The sequence below is a fragment of the Petromyzon marinus genome, chromosome 47, assembly GCF_048934315.1.
Source record: "Petromyzon marinus isolate PM22_M1 ecotype Great Lakes invasive population chromosome 47, UKy_Petmar_22M1.pri1.0, whole genome shotgun sequence".
Lineage (NCBI taxonomy): Eukaryota > Metazoa > Chordata > Hyperoartia > Petromyzontiformes > Petromyzontidae > Petromyzon > Petromyzon marinus.
In genome coordinates, this window is record NC_133713.1 from 10607548 (window position 1) to 10623893 (window position 16346).

At 50.2% G+C, this 16346-nt stretch overlaps 1 protein-coding gene across 5 annotated transcripts in view; it reads left to right on the top strand.

Moving 5' to 3' along the window:
• Positions 1-5442: 5442 nt before the first annotated feature.
• The window catches only part of ARRB1 (arrestin beta 1), a 64499-nt gene continuing 53595 nt past the window's right edge, over positions 5443-16346 (top strand). For 4 of the 5 annotated variants that reach the window (XM_032971988.2, XM_032971989.2, XM_032971986.2 and 1 more), the window contains exons 1-2: positions 5443-5566; positions 6684-6821. In XM_032971988.2, the coding sequence (XP_032827879.1) occupies positions 6799-6821 (23 nt within the window). In that variant the 5' untranslated portion in view covers positions 5443-5566; positions 6684-6798. Of the gene's footprint in view, positions 5567-5828; positions 6077-6683; positions 6822-16346 lie in introns of those variants that run through there. The other variant, XM_032971984.2, reaches the window with a different exon arrangement.

The following is a 16346-nucleotide window of genomic DNA, read 5'->3' on the forward strand; positions in this document are numbered from 1 at the left end:
TATGTTGGACTTCTTTCGCACCATACGTAGCCAAACGTGCTAATCGGAGGTGCGGGGAAGGACGACATGAACACCAGAGCAATCACCACCACCACCATCGCCACTCGTATAATAACCACCACAATCACCACCATCGTCACCAGTAATGATGCCGTCAATCGTCTACTGCCATTTATTCAAGACTTTTCAGGACGGTCCTGCATTGGATGTTTGGCAGTTACATTTGAATAATAATAATTACAATGATTATTTTTTTGACACTACCAGCGATGTAATGTATCCAGGAGAGCCTCGGTGAGTCTTAAGATTTTGTTATGGGTGTCCCTTGTTGGGATGTTTGGTCATTTCCATTCGCGAGTGTTTTATTTCTGGCAAAACCCGTCACAATAGCACAGAGACACGACTCATTCGCTCTCGCAAAACAAACGCCGCGTTTTTTTAAGAAAGCGGCCAGAAAGTCGAGAAGACCTTTATCGTCGACGCGTACAAACAAATACGAGACCGCTCAAAGACAAAGATACCCCGTATAGCCTTAACAGGCTGGGGGCAAGTGCTGTTGACGAGCACCTATTAAGGTCGGCACGGCACACGAGGGGTGGGAGGCCAACACCACGCCCGACCGCCTTTGTCTCCCTAGTGGCGACGTTTAAACGCAGCACCAAGTGGTGGCCCATGACCTGTTTAGATATTCGTCACTGATATTCGCCGTGAGCGGGAGTCAAACTCGGGTCGCCGGGGTTGTAGCGCAGCGCGCCAACCGCTACACCACCGCTCTCACCGAGTCGACACAAAGGCAAAGATCCCCCTATAGCCTTGACAAACTGTTGGGGCAAGTGCTGTTAGCGAGTAGCGCTTGTGAAGGCCGACACGACCACTCACAACACACACACAGGCAAAAGGGGTTCGTGACCAACCGCAGCCGGCACAGTTAGAAGGCGGGGAAACTCTGAACCATGTGCAACTTTGGCTTAACAGATATAAACATTATCTGGGCACACGAGGCCTTCCTGCGTGGCTTTATTCAGATGCGGGCTTAAGTCCTTACAAAGGCACCCACGTGGAAGGAAATGCATCACTTGCAGCACGCGGCCAGCCCAGCGGACGCACTCGTGAGCGCGTCCCGAGGCCGTGTGCCCTGTCGCGCCGCAGTCGTCGTCATGATAAGCGCAGCCTCTTTGTCGATTCGCGCTGCTGAATGAAGCCCTCCCCCACCCACCCCACACGCACTACACCGTGACGATTACGGGGTGGCTTGCTTAATTATACTCCACCACACTGGGCGGTGTGCGAGTTGGTGGGCAATGCGGGGGGGAGTGTGGCCACGGGAGAATAGAAGTAGGATACAACAATGCACGTGACTGCACTGTCCTCTGATAACGACAACGGAGAGGCTCTTCTGTCAATTCGCTGCTGGATGAACGCCTTCCCCACGCTGTGTTGACTGTGGGAGTTGTTGTTGTTGTTGTTGTCGTTGTTGTCGTTGTTGTTGTTGTAGTTGTTGTAGTTGTTGTAGTTGTTGTTGTTGTCGTTGTCGTCGTTGATGTTGTTGTTGTTGTTGTCGTTGTCGTCGTTGTTGTTGTTGTCGTTGTTGTTGTTGTCGTTGTCGTTGTTGTCGTTGTTGTTGTCGTTGTCGTCGTTGATGTTGTTGTTGTCGTTGTCGTTGTCGTCGTTGTTGTTGTTGTTGTCGTTGTTGTTGTTGTCGTTGTTGTCGTTGTTGTTGTTGTTGTCGTCGTTGTTGTTGATGTTGTTGTCGTTGTTGTCGTTGTTGTTGTCGTTGTTGTTGATGTTGTTGTTGTTGTCGTTGTTGTTGTCGTTGTTGTTGTTGTCGTCGTTGTTGTTGTCGTTGTTGTTGATGTTGTTGTTGTCGATGTTGTTGTTGTTGTCGTTGTTGTTGTTTTCGTTGTTGTCGTTGTTGTCGTTGTTGTCGTTGTTGTTGTTGTCGTTGTTGTCGTTGTTGTCGTTGTTGTTGTTGATGTTGTCGTTGTTGTTGTTGTTGTCGTTGTTGATGTTGTTGTTGTTTACCCATACGTCGCCAGTGCCGGTTGGTGAATGCGGGCAGCAGAGACGGGGGGGGCATAGAAGTGCGGCACAACAAATGCGGTTTTGCTGCACTACCCGCCGCCTATAGGACCCGTTCCACGTGTCCCAGTGACGTCCATCAAGGCGCTGAAGCCAGGCTCCAGCCTGCTTAGCTTCCCAGGTCTGGCGATAGGGCGCATTCGGTCACCTCATGGCGCGGTGGTCCGAACCGAGAATTCGTTCACCTGCACACCCCCGGTGCGTGGGTCGACGTAGTTCATCATTGATAAAGTGCTTACCATTGTGGAAAGGTATCGATGGTATGTGGAAACCAAATCTCCGCCATATGAATATGGAACTTCCACCAATGACTGATGAAATTTTAGCGGCGATGCAGGGTTGAGCCGGGATCGTTTTTGAATGAGAGACTGCTTGGGAATACCAAGTGTGTACGCTTTGACTATGAGATGTGGAGCATTGAGGCTTTTCCGGTAAAGGGCGTTATTATTAATGAATGCCAGGTAGGGGCTTTGGAAATTGAAAAGTCACAATTCAATATGAATCGTGCGGCGAGACGTGGCCCCGTGGCTCGGGGTCACAGCGATGAACCAACACCGTTCAGAACCTAAGTTCCAAGCCAGGTTCCAGCCATCCATGATTATGTTCTTAGTTCGGTGACCAATAAATGTGCGAAAAAAATACCCCGAAATATGTTGGCTTTTCACGTAATTTGACTGTCATGTGATGAATATTTATCTGTAGCACGGGCATATGAGTGAGGGCAGACAACGTGACGCGACTGCGATTTGACTGTTAAAACGAGTGGGCTTGGGCTGGAATAGACGATTGACTAATCTGGAGACGGAATGGCAGTCAAACGTGAAGACGCTCCCAAGCGGAGCGGTGAAAGCAGCTCATGTTCACGACCGAGTCAGATTGTGCCACTGCAGGGTGGGGGTGGCCTGCATCCATAAGTCGATATGTCATGACTTGTGTTTAACATTATAAATTGTTATATTCGGTGCATTCAAGGGACATTTCTCCGTAGCATGGCGTGTGTGTAAGAGGTCACTGGAATGATGGAACTCGGATGTAGTTCTGTGATATCTCTTTCCACGGACCGGTTCTCCAATGAAGCGTTGCGATGGAGAAACTCCAAATGCACCCCGCTCGTCTCGTAGCAATGCAAATGCCACAAGTTTATGGTGCGTCTTACTTTCCAGAGAGTGTTATAATCTGGAGACTACGTGAACGGTAAGTTTAGCGGTGGTGGCCATGCACGTGACCTTTTATCCAGCACTGTGTGGAGGCAGCCAGGGTTGATGGATCACCGCACAGATGTTGTGTGAAACTCCCTTCGCGTGGATGTCGAGGAGGAGCTGTGGTCTGGCTGGCCAGGAGAACGCGGTACAGCAAAGTGTGGACTAATATATGTCCTCTCTATACGGGATCGAGTGTTGCGTGGGGTTTCTCCCGGTGCTCGGGGTTACTCCCACGTGTAATAACATAATTAGTAACACTAATTGGCTGGAAACAGCTCAATGTACGGAGAACTGCAGCGCGATTCTTGGCTCCCGGCTCAACGCCTCACGGCGGTTGTGAGACGCAATGTACAGGGAACGACAGAGGCGCCGTATAAAATGAATCATTCAATGTAAAAAAAAATTAAGTGTTTGCTTTTCTGAGAAGCATGAGTTGATATCAGTTGCTGTGGAATAAACGGTTTTAACGATAAAGGTGACATTTCCCTTTCCCCAGTACAACTCGCAAAACCTGTCCGAGGCTGGCCACCTGTAAATTCCTGGCGATGTATAATCGATGTTAATCAAACCCGCAAGCGAGCGTGCAAGTTGGCCAATTGTCACGAAATGGGCGGAGGAACGCATAGCGTGCGTGGATCGAGGCACGCATGCTTGCATGGACACGTGCTTCGCTCCAGATATTCACCAAAACTGAACAAGACAAGCAGCGTCTCGTCGTTGCGCATTCGTTACAAAATATTCATTAATGTGTACAGTATATGTAGAGTATTATACAGTATATATGTGTGCGAACCAATCCCCCCCCCCTTTTTTAAATTGGATTTAGCGTTACACCTTACGGGCTGGCAAATGATTTGCTTCACTCGTGATGATTGGGATCGTGTGTTTTGGAATGGCTTATCACGAAACGTTGTTACTTTGGGTTTGACCCGGGCCAACGTCCCCGTTGGTTCTGCGTAATTCCGAGGTGGCCACGTGCCCGCAGGAACGGATGATTGTATCCATTTGTGCGGCTGTGAATTGAGCGTTACTCCGCCGTACACGTGGTGGCGGTGGTGGGTTTGTTAAACTCCCTTCCTGCTACTGCGGCTTTTCTTCCCCCCCCCGCCTCCCCCCACGGAGTCCAACGTTCGTGGGCCAAAACAAACGCAGCGAAGGCCCTCATCCAGAAGTGGATTAACAAAAAGGGCTGTGTGTGTACACTACTGTGACACTATACACATGTATAGGAGCAGGTGGTACGTGATCATAGTTGTCCACAGCCATAAGCGAGTTGAATGATACTGGATGTTGTGTGCCGGGCGCGGATATATTTTACGGGTCGCCGAGCGAGACAGACCCGGCTGAAATCGAGTCCTGCACACCGAGAACAAAGACAAAGATCCCCCGTATAGCCTTTAACGGACTGTTGGGGCAAGTGCTGTTAGCGAGTACGGCACACGAGGGGGTGGGGTGGCCAGCGCCACGCCGGGCCGCCTTTGTCTCCCCAGTGGCGCGCACCAATACCAACAGCCGCCATTCGCCACTAAGTGACGGTGACGCCACTAAAGCGCTTGTGCCAGGCTAGGTGCACTTTGTGGCCACGTGAAGTGTCGAAGGCTCGCTGACAGGGAGTACCGGGACAGAGGCAGCAGGTGCCATGGGTTGACCGACTGAGATGACCGGCAGATGCACCCAGCTGCACCCCCATACCGCGCAACCTTGCTGCACTTTACCCGCCCGTCGCTCCGCTCGTTGTTGTGAGCGTCGCTCCTCTGCCCACCCCGTTGTGGCTGACCGCCTCCCACTGAGGAGCAGCAGCGGCGCCCTTCACGACCACCCCCCTCCCTCCTCCGTAGCGGCGCGCGCAAAGACACACCGCCGCCCCACCTGTGACGGCCACGATGACGGGGCAAGCGTCGTCACAGACCTCGCCTCGACAAAGCCATGACGTCACCTCAAAGGTCTTCTGGCACCCCCCCACCACCACCACCCCTCCCCCCCCACTGATCATTACCCGCACCACCACCTCCTCCTCCTCCCACCAGCCAAGGCAGCCAACCATCTCGCGTGCATCCCTCCCGGTCCCGAGCATCCCTGTCCCCCTGCCCCCGCCACCACCACCACCCCCACCACCAACCACCAAACGCGGGCGAGATCTCAGTGGGAGCAACCCCCCCCCCCCCAGCGGACGATGGTGGTGGTGGTGATGATCAGGGGCTGCGCTCGCCGCTCGCTGCTATAAATGCGCAGGCGTGGAGAGCGCGGAGCTGCTGCTTGCTGCTGCAGGAGGCAGGCACCTCGAGGTGATTTCTCCACCGCACCGCCTCATCGTATCACCTCATCGTACCGCCTGCTCCCGCTCATCCCACACCGCTCGTGAAATCCGCGCCACTCGTCCGTGCGTCTGCGCGCGCGCGTGTGCCCCGCCGGCCTTCAGCGCCCCGTGTTTTGCTTCTTCGCTAACTCGAACTTGCCCCCAACAGTCTGCCCAGAGGCTGTACGGGGGTGGGTGGGGGGGGGTCTTTGTCTGTGCGCGAGGCTGTGCTTGGGTGGTTGTATCATAACAACAACCACCAGCAGCAGCTGTAGTCTAATCATCACCATCGGCGTCACGAGATCTGTGTGCGATCGTACAGTGGCTGTGCGTTGTGATGCTGTGCTGGATATGCGGCTGTATTGACAATTGGCGATGGCGAACAACAATCGCCACAATCAGCGAGGCTGTTGCCGTCCGCTGCAGCCACCGGGTAATGATCACGAGCAGCGTCGCTATGTTACCCTGAACTTCTTTCGCGCCGTACGTAGACCAGCAGGTACGAGTTTGTGTTGGTGTCGGCCTTAATAGGTGCTCGCACACAGCCGTTTGCTGCCCTCGACAGCAGCTGTGAAATGCCACACGCGGGAATCTTTGTGGGAGGGGGGGGGGTCTTTTTGTTGCGTGGCCTTTGTAGACCGCATCGCCACCATCATCACCAACCACTACGATCATCAACCACGATCACCATCATCAACCACCATGATCATCATCACCATCATCACCAACCACCACGATCACCACCAACCACCACGATCACCACCAACCACCACGATCACCATCATCATCATCAACCACGATCACGATCATCAACCACGACCACCATCATCAACCACCACGATCACCATCATAATCAACCACGATCACCATCATCAACCACCATGATCGTCATCATCATCATTATAACCACCACGATCATCATCACCATCATCATCACCATCAGCATCATCAACCATCATCATCAACCACCACGATCATCATCACCATCATCATCGCCACTGCTTGATGAAAGCAAAAGACAACCCCCCCCCCCCGTATTGCCTCAACGACAGCAAAGTCACTCACACGCGCGCGCGTCTTTGTATCCCCTCGACGTCTGAGCGCAGCGCGCACGCGCGTAACACGGCACGCACGGACGGGGGCCGCGCGCGTGCACGCGGCGAGACGAGCGCCGCCGCTGTGGTTCGTTCCGTAGACGTCTCGCGGATCGCCAAGAGGACCATGGGGGAGAAACCCGGTACCAGGTACGGGCAAGTTTGTGTGTGCGCGTGTGTGTGTGCGCGTGCACGTGTGTGTGTGTGTGCGTGCACGTGTGTGTGCGTGCACGTGTGTGTGCGTGCACGTGTGTGTGCGTGCACGTGTGTGTGCGTGCACGTGTGTGTGCGTGCACGTGTGTGTGCGTGCACGTGTGTGTGCGTGCACGTGTGTGTGCGTGCACGTGTGTGTGCGTGCACGTGTGTGTGCGTGCACGTGTGTGTGCGTGCACGTGTGTGTGCGTGCACGTGTGTGTGCGTGCACGTGTGTGTGCGTGCACGTGTGTGTGCGTGCACGTGTGTGTGCGTGCACGTGTGTGTGCGTGCACGTGTGAACCGAGCCTGGGCACCCCCCACCTCCCCCCACCACTAGGTCGACTCAGCCCTCAAATGAGTACCTGGTGCGGTGTGTAAAAACATCGCCACTGGGGAGACAAAGGCGGTCGGGCGTGGCGGTGTTGGGCCACCCGCCCCCTCGTGTGCCACAGTGCCGGCCTTCACATCAGGTTTGCTTCCTGGCTAACTCGGGCTTGCCCCGACAGTCTTCCCAGGCTGTACGGGTGGGGAGGCTATGCTAGCTCGCCTGGGTGGTTGTATCATAACAACCATCATCATCATCATCGGTGAGCAGCAGCTGTAGTCTAATCATCACAATCGGCGTCACGAGATTTGTGTGCAGCAGTAGCAGAAGTGCGTCGTGATGATGTGCGGGCTATGCGGCTGTATACACAATTTGGCAGCGGCGAACAACAACTCATCACAACTCATCACAATCGGCATCGACCAGATCTGTGTGCGGGGTGAAGTGGCTAGCCACCCACCCCCTCGTGTGCCACAGTCCCGGCCTTCATAGGTGCTCGCTAACGGCACTTGCCCCAGCAGTCTGTTACAGGCTGTACGGGGGATCTTTGTCTTTGTGCACCTAGCCTGGCACAGAGCGCTGTTGGTGTGCCCCTGGCTGTTGATGGTAGAGCGCCTTGGGATGCGTCGCACGTGTAAGGACATTTTGTGTAGCCGCAAATACAAAGATCCCCCGTATAGCCTTCGCAGACTGTTGGGGCAAGTGCTGTTAGTGTGTAAGTGTGTCTGTATATACACATAATATATGTAATCCACATGTATAACGTAAATACACGTTGGTATATGTGTGTGTGTGCTTGTATACATGCATTAGCACACGTATGCACACACATAACGTACTGATGCGCAGGTACAAATACGTGTGTGTAGCACTGTATGTGTACACATACTATACACATTACCTGTACAATTTAGCCCGGGTCCGATAGGGATATAACCACTGCGGAGATTCAGTCAAATGTTGCAGTCGTGGAATGGATTGGTAGGCAGCATTGGACTGTGGTGAGGCCTTCATCCAGCAGTGGATGGACAATGGCTGCTGCTGTTATTACGGTAACACAGTCTGCTTGCCCTGTTGGTGTCCCTGCATCGTGCTCTTCAGATGCGCTCCTGCGGCCGTCTGGAACGTTCTTGCTTCCGATATTAGAAAACTGCTTTTTGTCTTTAGGTTTGCTGTCCTTCCCCCGCACCTCCGATTTGGCACGTTTTTTGGCTTCGAACGGGTGCGAAAGAAGTTCAACATACACGCAAATTGCCCAGCACTTGTGCACACACACAGCCTTGGAGTGTGCACATAGTATCGATCGCTGTGTGCCGTCTCCTTTTCTCAAACACATCGGTAATTAAACTCCGTCCACGATATTTAATCAAGCACCTTTGATCCGATTATCCTCCCATTTGCATATAATTTGTTTAAATTGTGACCGTGCAGCCTCATTCGCTGTTTTTTTTTCCCCAGCTCCTTGTGGTACCTGTGATGGGGATGCCTTGATGATGGGGATGGGTGGGGATGACGATAATTGTGGTATGTTGAACGCCGGGTGATTAAAGAACTTGGCCATTCGTTCGCCTTAAACATGCACTCAAGTAAGTCGAGCACATGCCGGCACTGTAACACGTCTGTGAGGATGGCCACCGGGGAGATGGAGCGATGACATTGGCTCGTGTGCAGGTCCCAGGTCGATCATTACGTCTGTACATCTGTGAACAAGAGCTTTATAGCTCATCGGATTCCTCCAGTATAGATATTGTGATTCTGCATTGTCGCGGGACATACCGGTGACTTGAGGAGACCTTTATCCGGCTGTGGATGGGCCGTGGCGAAGTATTACTTATAAGTCATACTGTAACAAGATGGTACTTTACAACCTCTTTGCGAATCCACTGCTTGGACGGAAGGGTTCTTTTCATGCAGTGTCGATCCGTTGGTCATTTGACCATACTTCGCCACGCTGGTCAGGGAGGGCTGATGAAATGGGGGGGGGGGGGTGCATGAAAGAATGGTTGTGAAGTCAATCGCCACTGATGCCATAACCGGGAATCGAACTCGGGTGGCCGGGTCCGTAGCGCAGACTTGGGCTCGCCACTCCGCCACCACCACCATGATGCCTCCAGCTCTCTGAAATAACAAAATGAAATGATTACCAGGTTGTTTTTCAAGGTTTTTTTTTGTCTTTTATTATCAGCGCCCAAATTGGGGCAAATAACCACCTTTCTCCTCCATAATCATGTCTCCCCCGCCAGTCCTTCACGGCACAATGGGTCTCAATTGGGTCTCGCATGTAGTTGAATGAAAGGACATTGAAATGAGGTACGTTGAAGTCCTTTTGGAAATGGTGATGGGGCTTCAGTGAGGTGAGAGAAGGTGCGTGGGTGCGTGCTCGCGCGCGCTTCCCAGAGCCTGATAAAGACGGAACGCTCCACCAGAATGGTCGTAGAAAATCCAGCGTAAAAAAACGTGTTTTTTTGCGTAAAAGGCCCAACGGCATTTAATAACGGCATACGTTCGTTATGGCGTGTTTGCAGTGCAAGGCTATCGCGAAGGCAGCCGCTGTGTTTCACGGACATAGTCTGCTCTAGTTTCACGAGGGGAGGCGATGTTGAATGTGTCTCAACCCAATTGAGTATTTTGCTGTGCATTTTTTTTTCAATCTTTTGAAAATTTGGGCTGTGACGATGACATACAATGGCTCGCTCGTTTCGAATGAGGGCAGCAGGATTCTCTCTAACGTCAACTGTGGGGCAGACTGCGCGCGGCTTCTTGGGCCTCGCACGCCTGCTTTAATAACCAGAATCTCTCTTGATCCTGGAAGAATCCGATGATCTATGAAGATCCTTTTCGCAGTTGTCCGGTACAACCAGGGCGGGTATGGCTGGGATCCGAAGCGCGTAACAACCTCTACAGCGCCCCAGTACGTGAGGCGGTTGGGGGGTGGGGTAACCAGTCGAGAAAGATGAAAACTGAAGTTTGGTCTAGAAGTGGGAAGTACGTGTAATATATACAATACATATATAACATCAGGCTTTGGTGATTTCTGCCAGGATGGGGGAAGCATTCCAGGTGGGACTGGATGGTGAATTGTGTTGAGAGCTGTGCGCAGGCCAAAAAAAAAATAAAAGTTCATTACGTAAATACTGCACGTATTTATTTCATTCTGTTTTGAAATGCATTCTTTTCATGCCAGAGAATGTGTGCGTGTTTTCACTTGGGTTGTTTTTCGAGCGGTTGTTCGCAGTCGCAAAGTACATTTCCATTTACGTAATTCTGAATCCACTACGTAGGGCAAAGGCGCAGCCCCTTGTAGTTTGCTTGCTCACGCCGCCGCTGGTGGCAGAAAGGGGGCCCCACCAGAGGCCCCCCAAGAGGGGATATTTGGCCGTCTCTTCCCACGCTGGCCTGTAACGTATCGCAAGGTGGTGGGTAGTACCCTGCAAATTGACCCCCACCGTCGTACGTGACCTTTCAATCGACTTAATTGTGGTATATATACCAATTATGCTGCTGAAATATAAACGTCGTACGTCTGTAATTGCACTGGCAATTATCCGTTGTGCGTACTCCGTGGCGGATAAGTAGTTTTGTCTAAATGCTGTGTATGTGTGTTTTAAAATAACACGCACATCAGGGGTGTCTGGGTGGCTCAGAGGTCCGCGTGCAAAGCCAGCACCTCTGATATCCTGGGTTCGAATGTGGGTTTCAGCCACCGCGTGTTTACATTGGATTGTGAGGTGCAGTGTTGACAACGATTGGTCCAAAAATAAAACTTAACTTTACATTTGACTTTTCATTTAATCTTGACATAATAATAATGTCAGTAGTAATGATTTATTCACACCATTTTTATAGGGCAAGGCTATCACCAAAGGAGGAATTTAAAAAGGCTGCTTTGCACAGGCAGGCTGCGGTCATTCCACAGTAAGGGATGACAATTTCGACGGCTATTCTCAAATTGAGTAATTTGCGGTGTAATGTTTTTTTTGAAATGGGTAAATGTGGATCGTGACGCTGGCACATAAAGGCCCCAACTCGCGTCAAGTGATGTCACGAAATATTAAATTAATGCACCCGCAGTGCTAACCAGGGCGGCTTACCGGATTTGAACAACGAACCTCTGCAACAAGCGGCGAATGCGCTACCCCTTGAGACATACCATTGTGGCTGTTGCAGTTTTTGGCGCATAAAAAATGTTTGTTAGACTGTCATGAGACCACCTCGTGGCAAGGGTGTGTTGTGGGAAAGGGTTTCCCTCGAAAAGCATAATCACAAAAGGCCACATTTGAAGGATTATTTTTTTTTGGGAGGGGGTGGGGGGAGTAGATCCGGTGTTATGTTTACCGCAGCTGGTGTCTGCCACGTGTGGCAGACGCGAGATTACCGAATGGATTCCTCGTCAGCACGGTTGGCTACGTACGGCGCGAATTAAGTTCAAACGTGCGTACGTCTTGTGACGCCATGCTGCCGTTAGCCCAATTGGAATAAATTGGGGAAAATTAAATGGGGGGCGGGGGGGAGGAGGGGGAAACCCCCCACGATATAAAAAGTAATTACTGAAGTCTATTAGGGCTGGCTTACATTCACGGGCCAACTTGCTTTACAGTGCTAATGTGATCATTGTAATGGCAGCAGCCTAGCATGGGTGTCTGTGCTTGGCGACCTCCACGCATCGCAAAGAGCCCCGCTCACCCGCGTCTGACAACGCTGTGACCGAGCGGAGGTTAAATCGAAACGTAAGAACAGCACTCGGTGCCCGTGCAGTCACCACAGAGCCAAGTGTCAGGCTAGGTGAACCTTGAGGTCACGTGGAGTGTCCAAGGCTCGCTGCTTCTTGGAGGTCATGGGACAGACCTCGTTTGTTGTAGAGAGATGACTGGAAGATGCACCACTAGGCAGATGCACCATAAAAAATATACATACACACAAAAGCAAAATGTTAATTTAAACCAAATCTGAAAGGTGGCACAAACAGTGTTGCAAATTTCGTCCCATATTGGGGTCATTTGATTGGCTGCTGGTTTTACGATTGGAGGGAATGTTTTTTTAAAAAAACATCATGGCGGTTGGGATTTAGACTGAATATCTAATTAACAAATTATGAGTAAGGAAAGGTCTCGCCAAGACGATGCTTTTCTAGCCACATTGCGTGTTTTATTCTCCGGACGTTTTTATCAACCAGCCGAGTGTTCCATGCAGAAGACGACACCGTGTGCAACATTAGGACCACCTGAGCAGCTATAACCAGATTGAATTGGAGAGCATGCATTTGTCGGGAATGATAGTAACAATAAAAATAAGAAATGTCTCATGATTGGCTGTTCTAAACGTCCAGAGATTAAAATCACTACGGTTGGACAAGCGTCATTATTGGCGAGACCTTTTCTCGCCAAGGATTGTCTAGACGTTAGGAGGAAGCGTTTGACGTGCGCTTCGGAGCGATTTGCCTTGTTCCTATCATTGTCTCATAGATGTTCGTGTAATTCAGATGTCTGTCTGCGCTGCTTCACGATCGTTTGGTGGTGATTTTCTCCGACGATGGCCATTAGCCAGTGCTAGAAACTCCACATTCTTATGGCAGTGCCAGGTCAGTTGCCGACAAGCGCTGCAGTTTTGCCTAGTGGTGCTGATAGGTGGCCATGAGATGAAAGTCCAGCAGTGGATCCTTGAATCGTGCAGAGCTTCTTTTACCCTTGGTGAATTTTCTCTGCGTTCACCCTGCGTTTAAGCCAAACGGTAGTCGTTTCAATCGGCTACACATTGAATTCCAGGACCCTGCAGAAAGAGTCTTGAGACTCACTGATGCTCTCCTTGGTAAATAACTTAAACTATTATATTCTTGGTTCTTTCGGTAAAGTCACGTAGAAGGGAAACAATAAAATAATAAAAATATTAAACAATAAAATTCTCACGACGTTTCGACTGCAACACAAGCAATCACACCTGATGATGATTGCTTGTGTTGCAGTCGAAACGTCGTGAGAATTTTATTGTTTTATGTTTTTATTATTTTATTGTTTCCCTTCTACGTGACTTTACCGAAATAATCAAGAATATGAGTCCCTGCAGTCACGAAAGCTTTAAATCAAAATTAAACTATTGCTACTTAATAAACTCCTGAGGCATGCTGATGTTGGTAATTTACGCACTAAATTGACCATGACTGGGATTTGAACTTACATAATTATACCCGATAGCCCTGCTGTGCCACCGACTAAGCCGTCTTATTTATAAATAGCTACAGCACAAGACGACGCTACTCCTGAAGTACGTTTTTATAAATTATAACTAGCTTATAAAAAAAAATGTCGGCTTATTTCTGTCTTTAAATTAGCATTGCCCTCAGTTACTTTGAATTGCATCTCACGTCACAGAAGCCTGCGATCGCTCCCTATGCCGTGTTTGTGGAGGACAAATATCTCTGATGACCGATTTTAAAATGTAGTGACACGTAGCGCAGCCATGCATAGTCTATTGAAAGTGGGTGGAAGAGTACAGAAGCAGAGCTATTATATGTAGAAATTAATATTGTCGTGTATGTTCAACTTATTTGGCGCTGTGCGTAGCCAACCGTGCTAATCGGAGATGCGGCGGAGGGACAACAAAATTAAACGCAAAAATAAGTTCAAAAGACACCCAGTTATCAATCGAGATGATTTAAAAGTGCATAGCTCCAGTGGCTTGAAGAAGAGAGCTATGAAAAGAGATGGAAATGCTTAAAGATAAAATGGACTTCATAAACTGCCTCCAAAATAATTAGAAACAAATTAAAGTGCTGTAATTAGAGAACACATCAAAAACATAATTGAAGACATGAATAATACGTATAATAATAACGTTTAGTTTTCTCCAGTGCCATCATCACTTCATGCAAATTGCATCTTGCCATCGCTAAGGAATCACAGACGAGGGCGAAGGTGGCAGCCAGACGCTGAGCCGGTGCCACCAACAATTGCCCAAGCTTTCGGTCCTTTATAATATGAAGATGTTTTCAGCCATTTAATGACCGTTAAAAATATACGTGGGAGGAAAACTGTAACGGCACGGGAAAAGCCACGCGTGCGACAGGACACCGCTCTATCCCTGTACAGAAGGAACGGATGATGTTAGTCCACACTTTGCTGCACCGCCGTCTCCCGGCAAGCCAGGGTACGGCACCTCAATGCCCACGGGAGAAGGGAGTTTCGCAACATCTCTGTGCGATCCCCCAACCCTCGCTGCCTTCGCAGTGCGGGGGGGGGGGATGCAGGCTACGTGCGTAGCCACCGCCCGGCTGGAAGCAGTGTTGACCATGAAAGCAGCAACAGAGAGGTTGATGATTGGCAATTCAGAAATGGTAAGCGAGAGAATCTTCAAATTAGCGGAGGGATTTAATGTAGGTCTCTATAGCAAACAAAAGCGTATGTCCCAGGATCGTTCCGGATGTCGCACTTGAAGAATTAAGCATTGGCCTTCATGCTGACAAACGGAAATCTGGATCGGATGATAGAACCGTTGACCTAATCGAGGAACCCGAGACCAATTGTCGGAATCAAATTAGCAGACCTATTCGCCAAATGTTTACACCAGAAATAAAATACCTATCTCAATCGTGGAAAGATGGCCTCAATCGTCAATCCATTCAAAAGCTGGGCTGGTAAAACTGCGTACGCCTCCCATTGCGCACGGCACACAATTTTCACGAACGACGTACGAAAATGGAATAATGGAGGGGAGAAAAAAATGTAGAAACCAACCAACGTACCACGGAAGGAAGCAGGGTGTTGGAAAAGTTTATCTACCGTCAACCACATGTAAACTATTGATGAATCGAGTCGTGGAAAAGATTATCATACATTGTCAGAACATTTATGGCTTAGCTTTTTGTAGACTCTGGGAAAAAAGGCACGTTTCGCTGGGTGCAAATTGATTCGGTTTTCCAATCGATCAATATCGGCCCACTTTTCCGAACTGAATCGGGTCGTGGAGGGCAGCAACTCGACAAAGGCCTTCCATCCTGCCCTGTCCTCCACCAGCAGCATCAACTGTGGCTCCAGGATCGACGGTCTCTCCTCGGCCAGGCGCACTACCCCGGTCTTTCTAGCGCAATTGGGGGCGGCCTCTGGGTCTTTTGTCTGGAGGACGTCCTTCGAACGTCTCCCGCAGGGGGAAGTCTTTCTTTAGGCATCCTTAGCAGATGACCCATCCATCGTAGCTGGCTTCGCTCCACGCTCAACAGTGCCGATCCCGGAGAGAGAGAAAGAAAGCCCTGCCACCCTGCACAGGAAGCCCATTTCTGTTGCTTGCACCCTTGAGCGTGTGCTTTCCATCAGGATCCATGTTTCGTGGCCGTAGGTCAGGATCGGGACGAATATTGACCGAGAGTTTTGCCTGAAGGCTAGGCCTAGATAGATAAAAAAAACAATTCAAGGCGCTTCCAAAAATGGAACACTCGCATGCAGGTTTTGACGAGCGACATTTGTGGATATTCCCCCCCCACCAAAATTTTTAAAGGAGATGATACAAAGGCGGATACATAAATGGAGAAAATGTAAAAGCGTATCAGATTTTCTGATGGCAATATAATCGTCGTAATAAACCAATGGACGCGAACTGCAGGACGTGATTTGACGAACTGAACGTGTGACCATGGCTGCAAATTGGTGCTTGGGATAAATGTTGGCAAAAGAAAGGTGACGTACTAAGCTAGTCCGCCAAAACAATCGGAGATATCCGTCGGAGGGAACGCAACTGGAAAATGGAGGCGGAGTGAGTGATCCTAGGACGGCTGTTAAAGGGGGACAAGGGATCGAGTTGAGGAAATAGAGGTGGATGGACAGTGGGTTGGCAGCACTTTTGGAAAACTGATTGGCAAGGAAAAAGAGCGAATGCAGTAAACAAGCCAACGTTGGCTTGTGGTTGGAACCGTTGGCCCAACGCTTGGGCCAACGGTTCTACGTCTGCTGGTATACCGGCTTGACTGAACAATAAAGTTATCAATCAATGCTACGAGACGTCGATCGGAGAGCACGGACACCGAGAGACAGAAAAGGGGAACACGTGGATTAGAGAGCGTACGCAAGTTGGAGACTTCATTGGCTGTTCGGAAAGGGAAGTGGGCTTGGGACAGGACACGTCACGGCTAGAAAGGATGACGGCCAGTCGTCCAGACGGAGCGTGGAGTG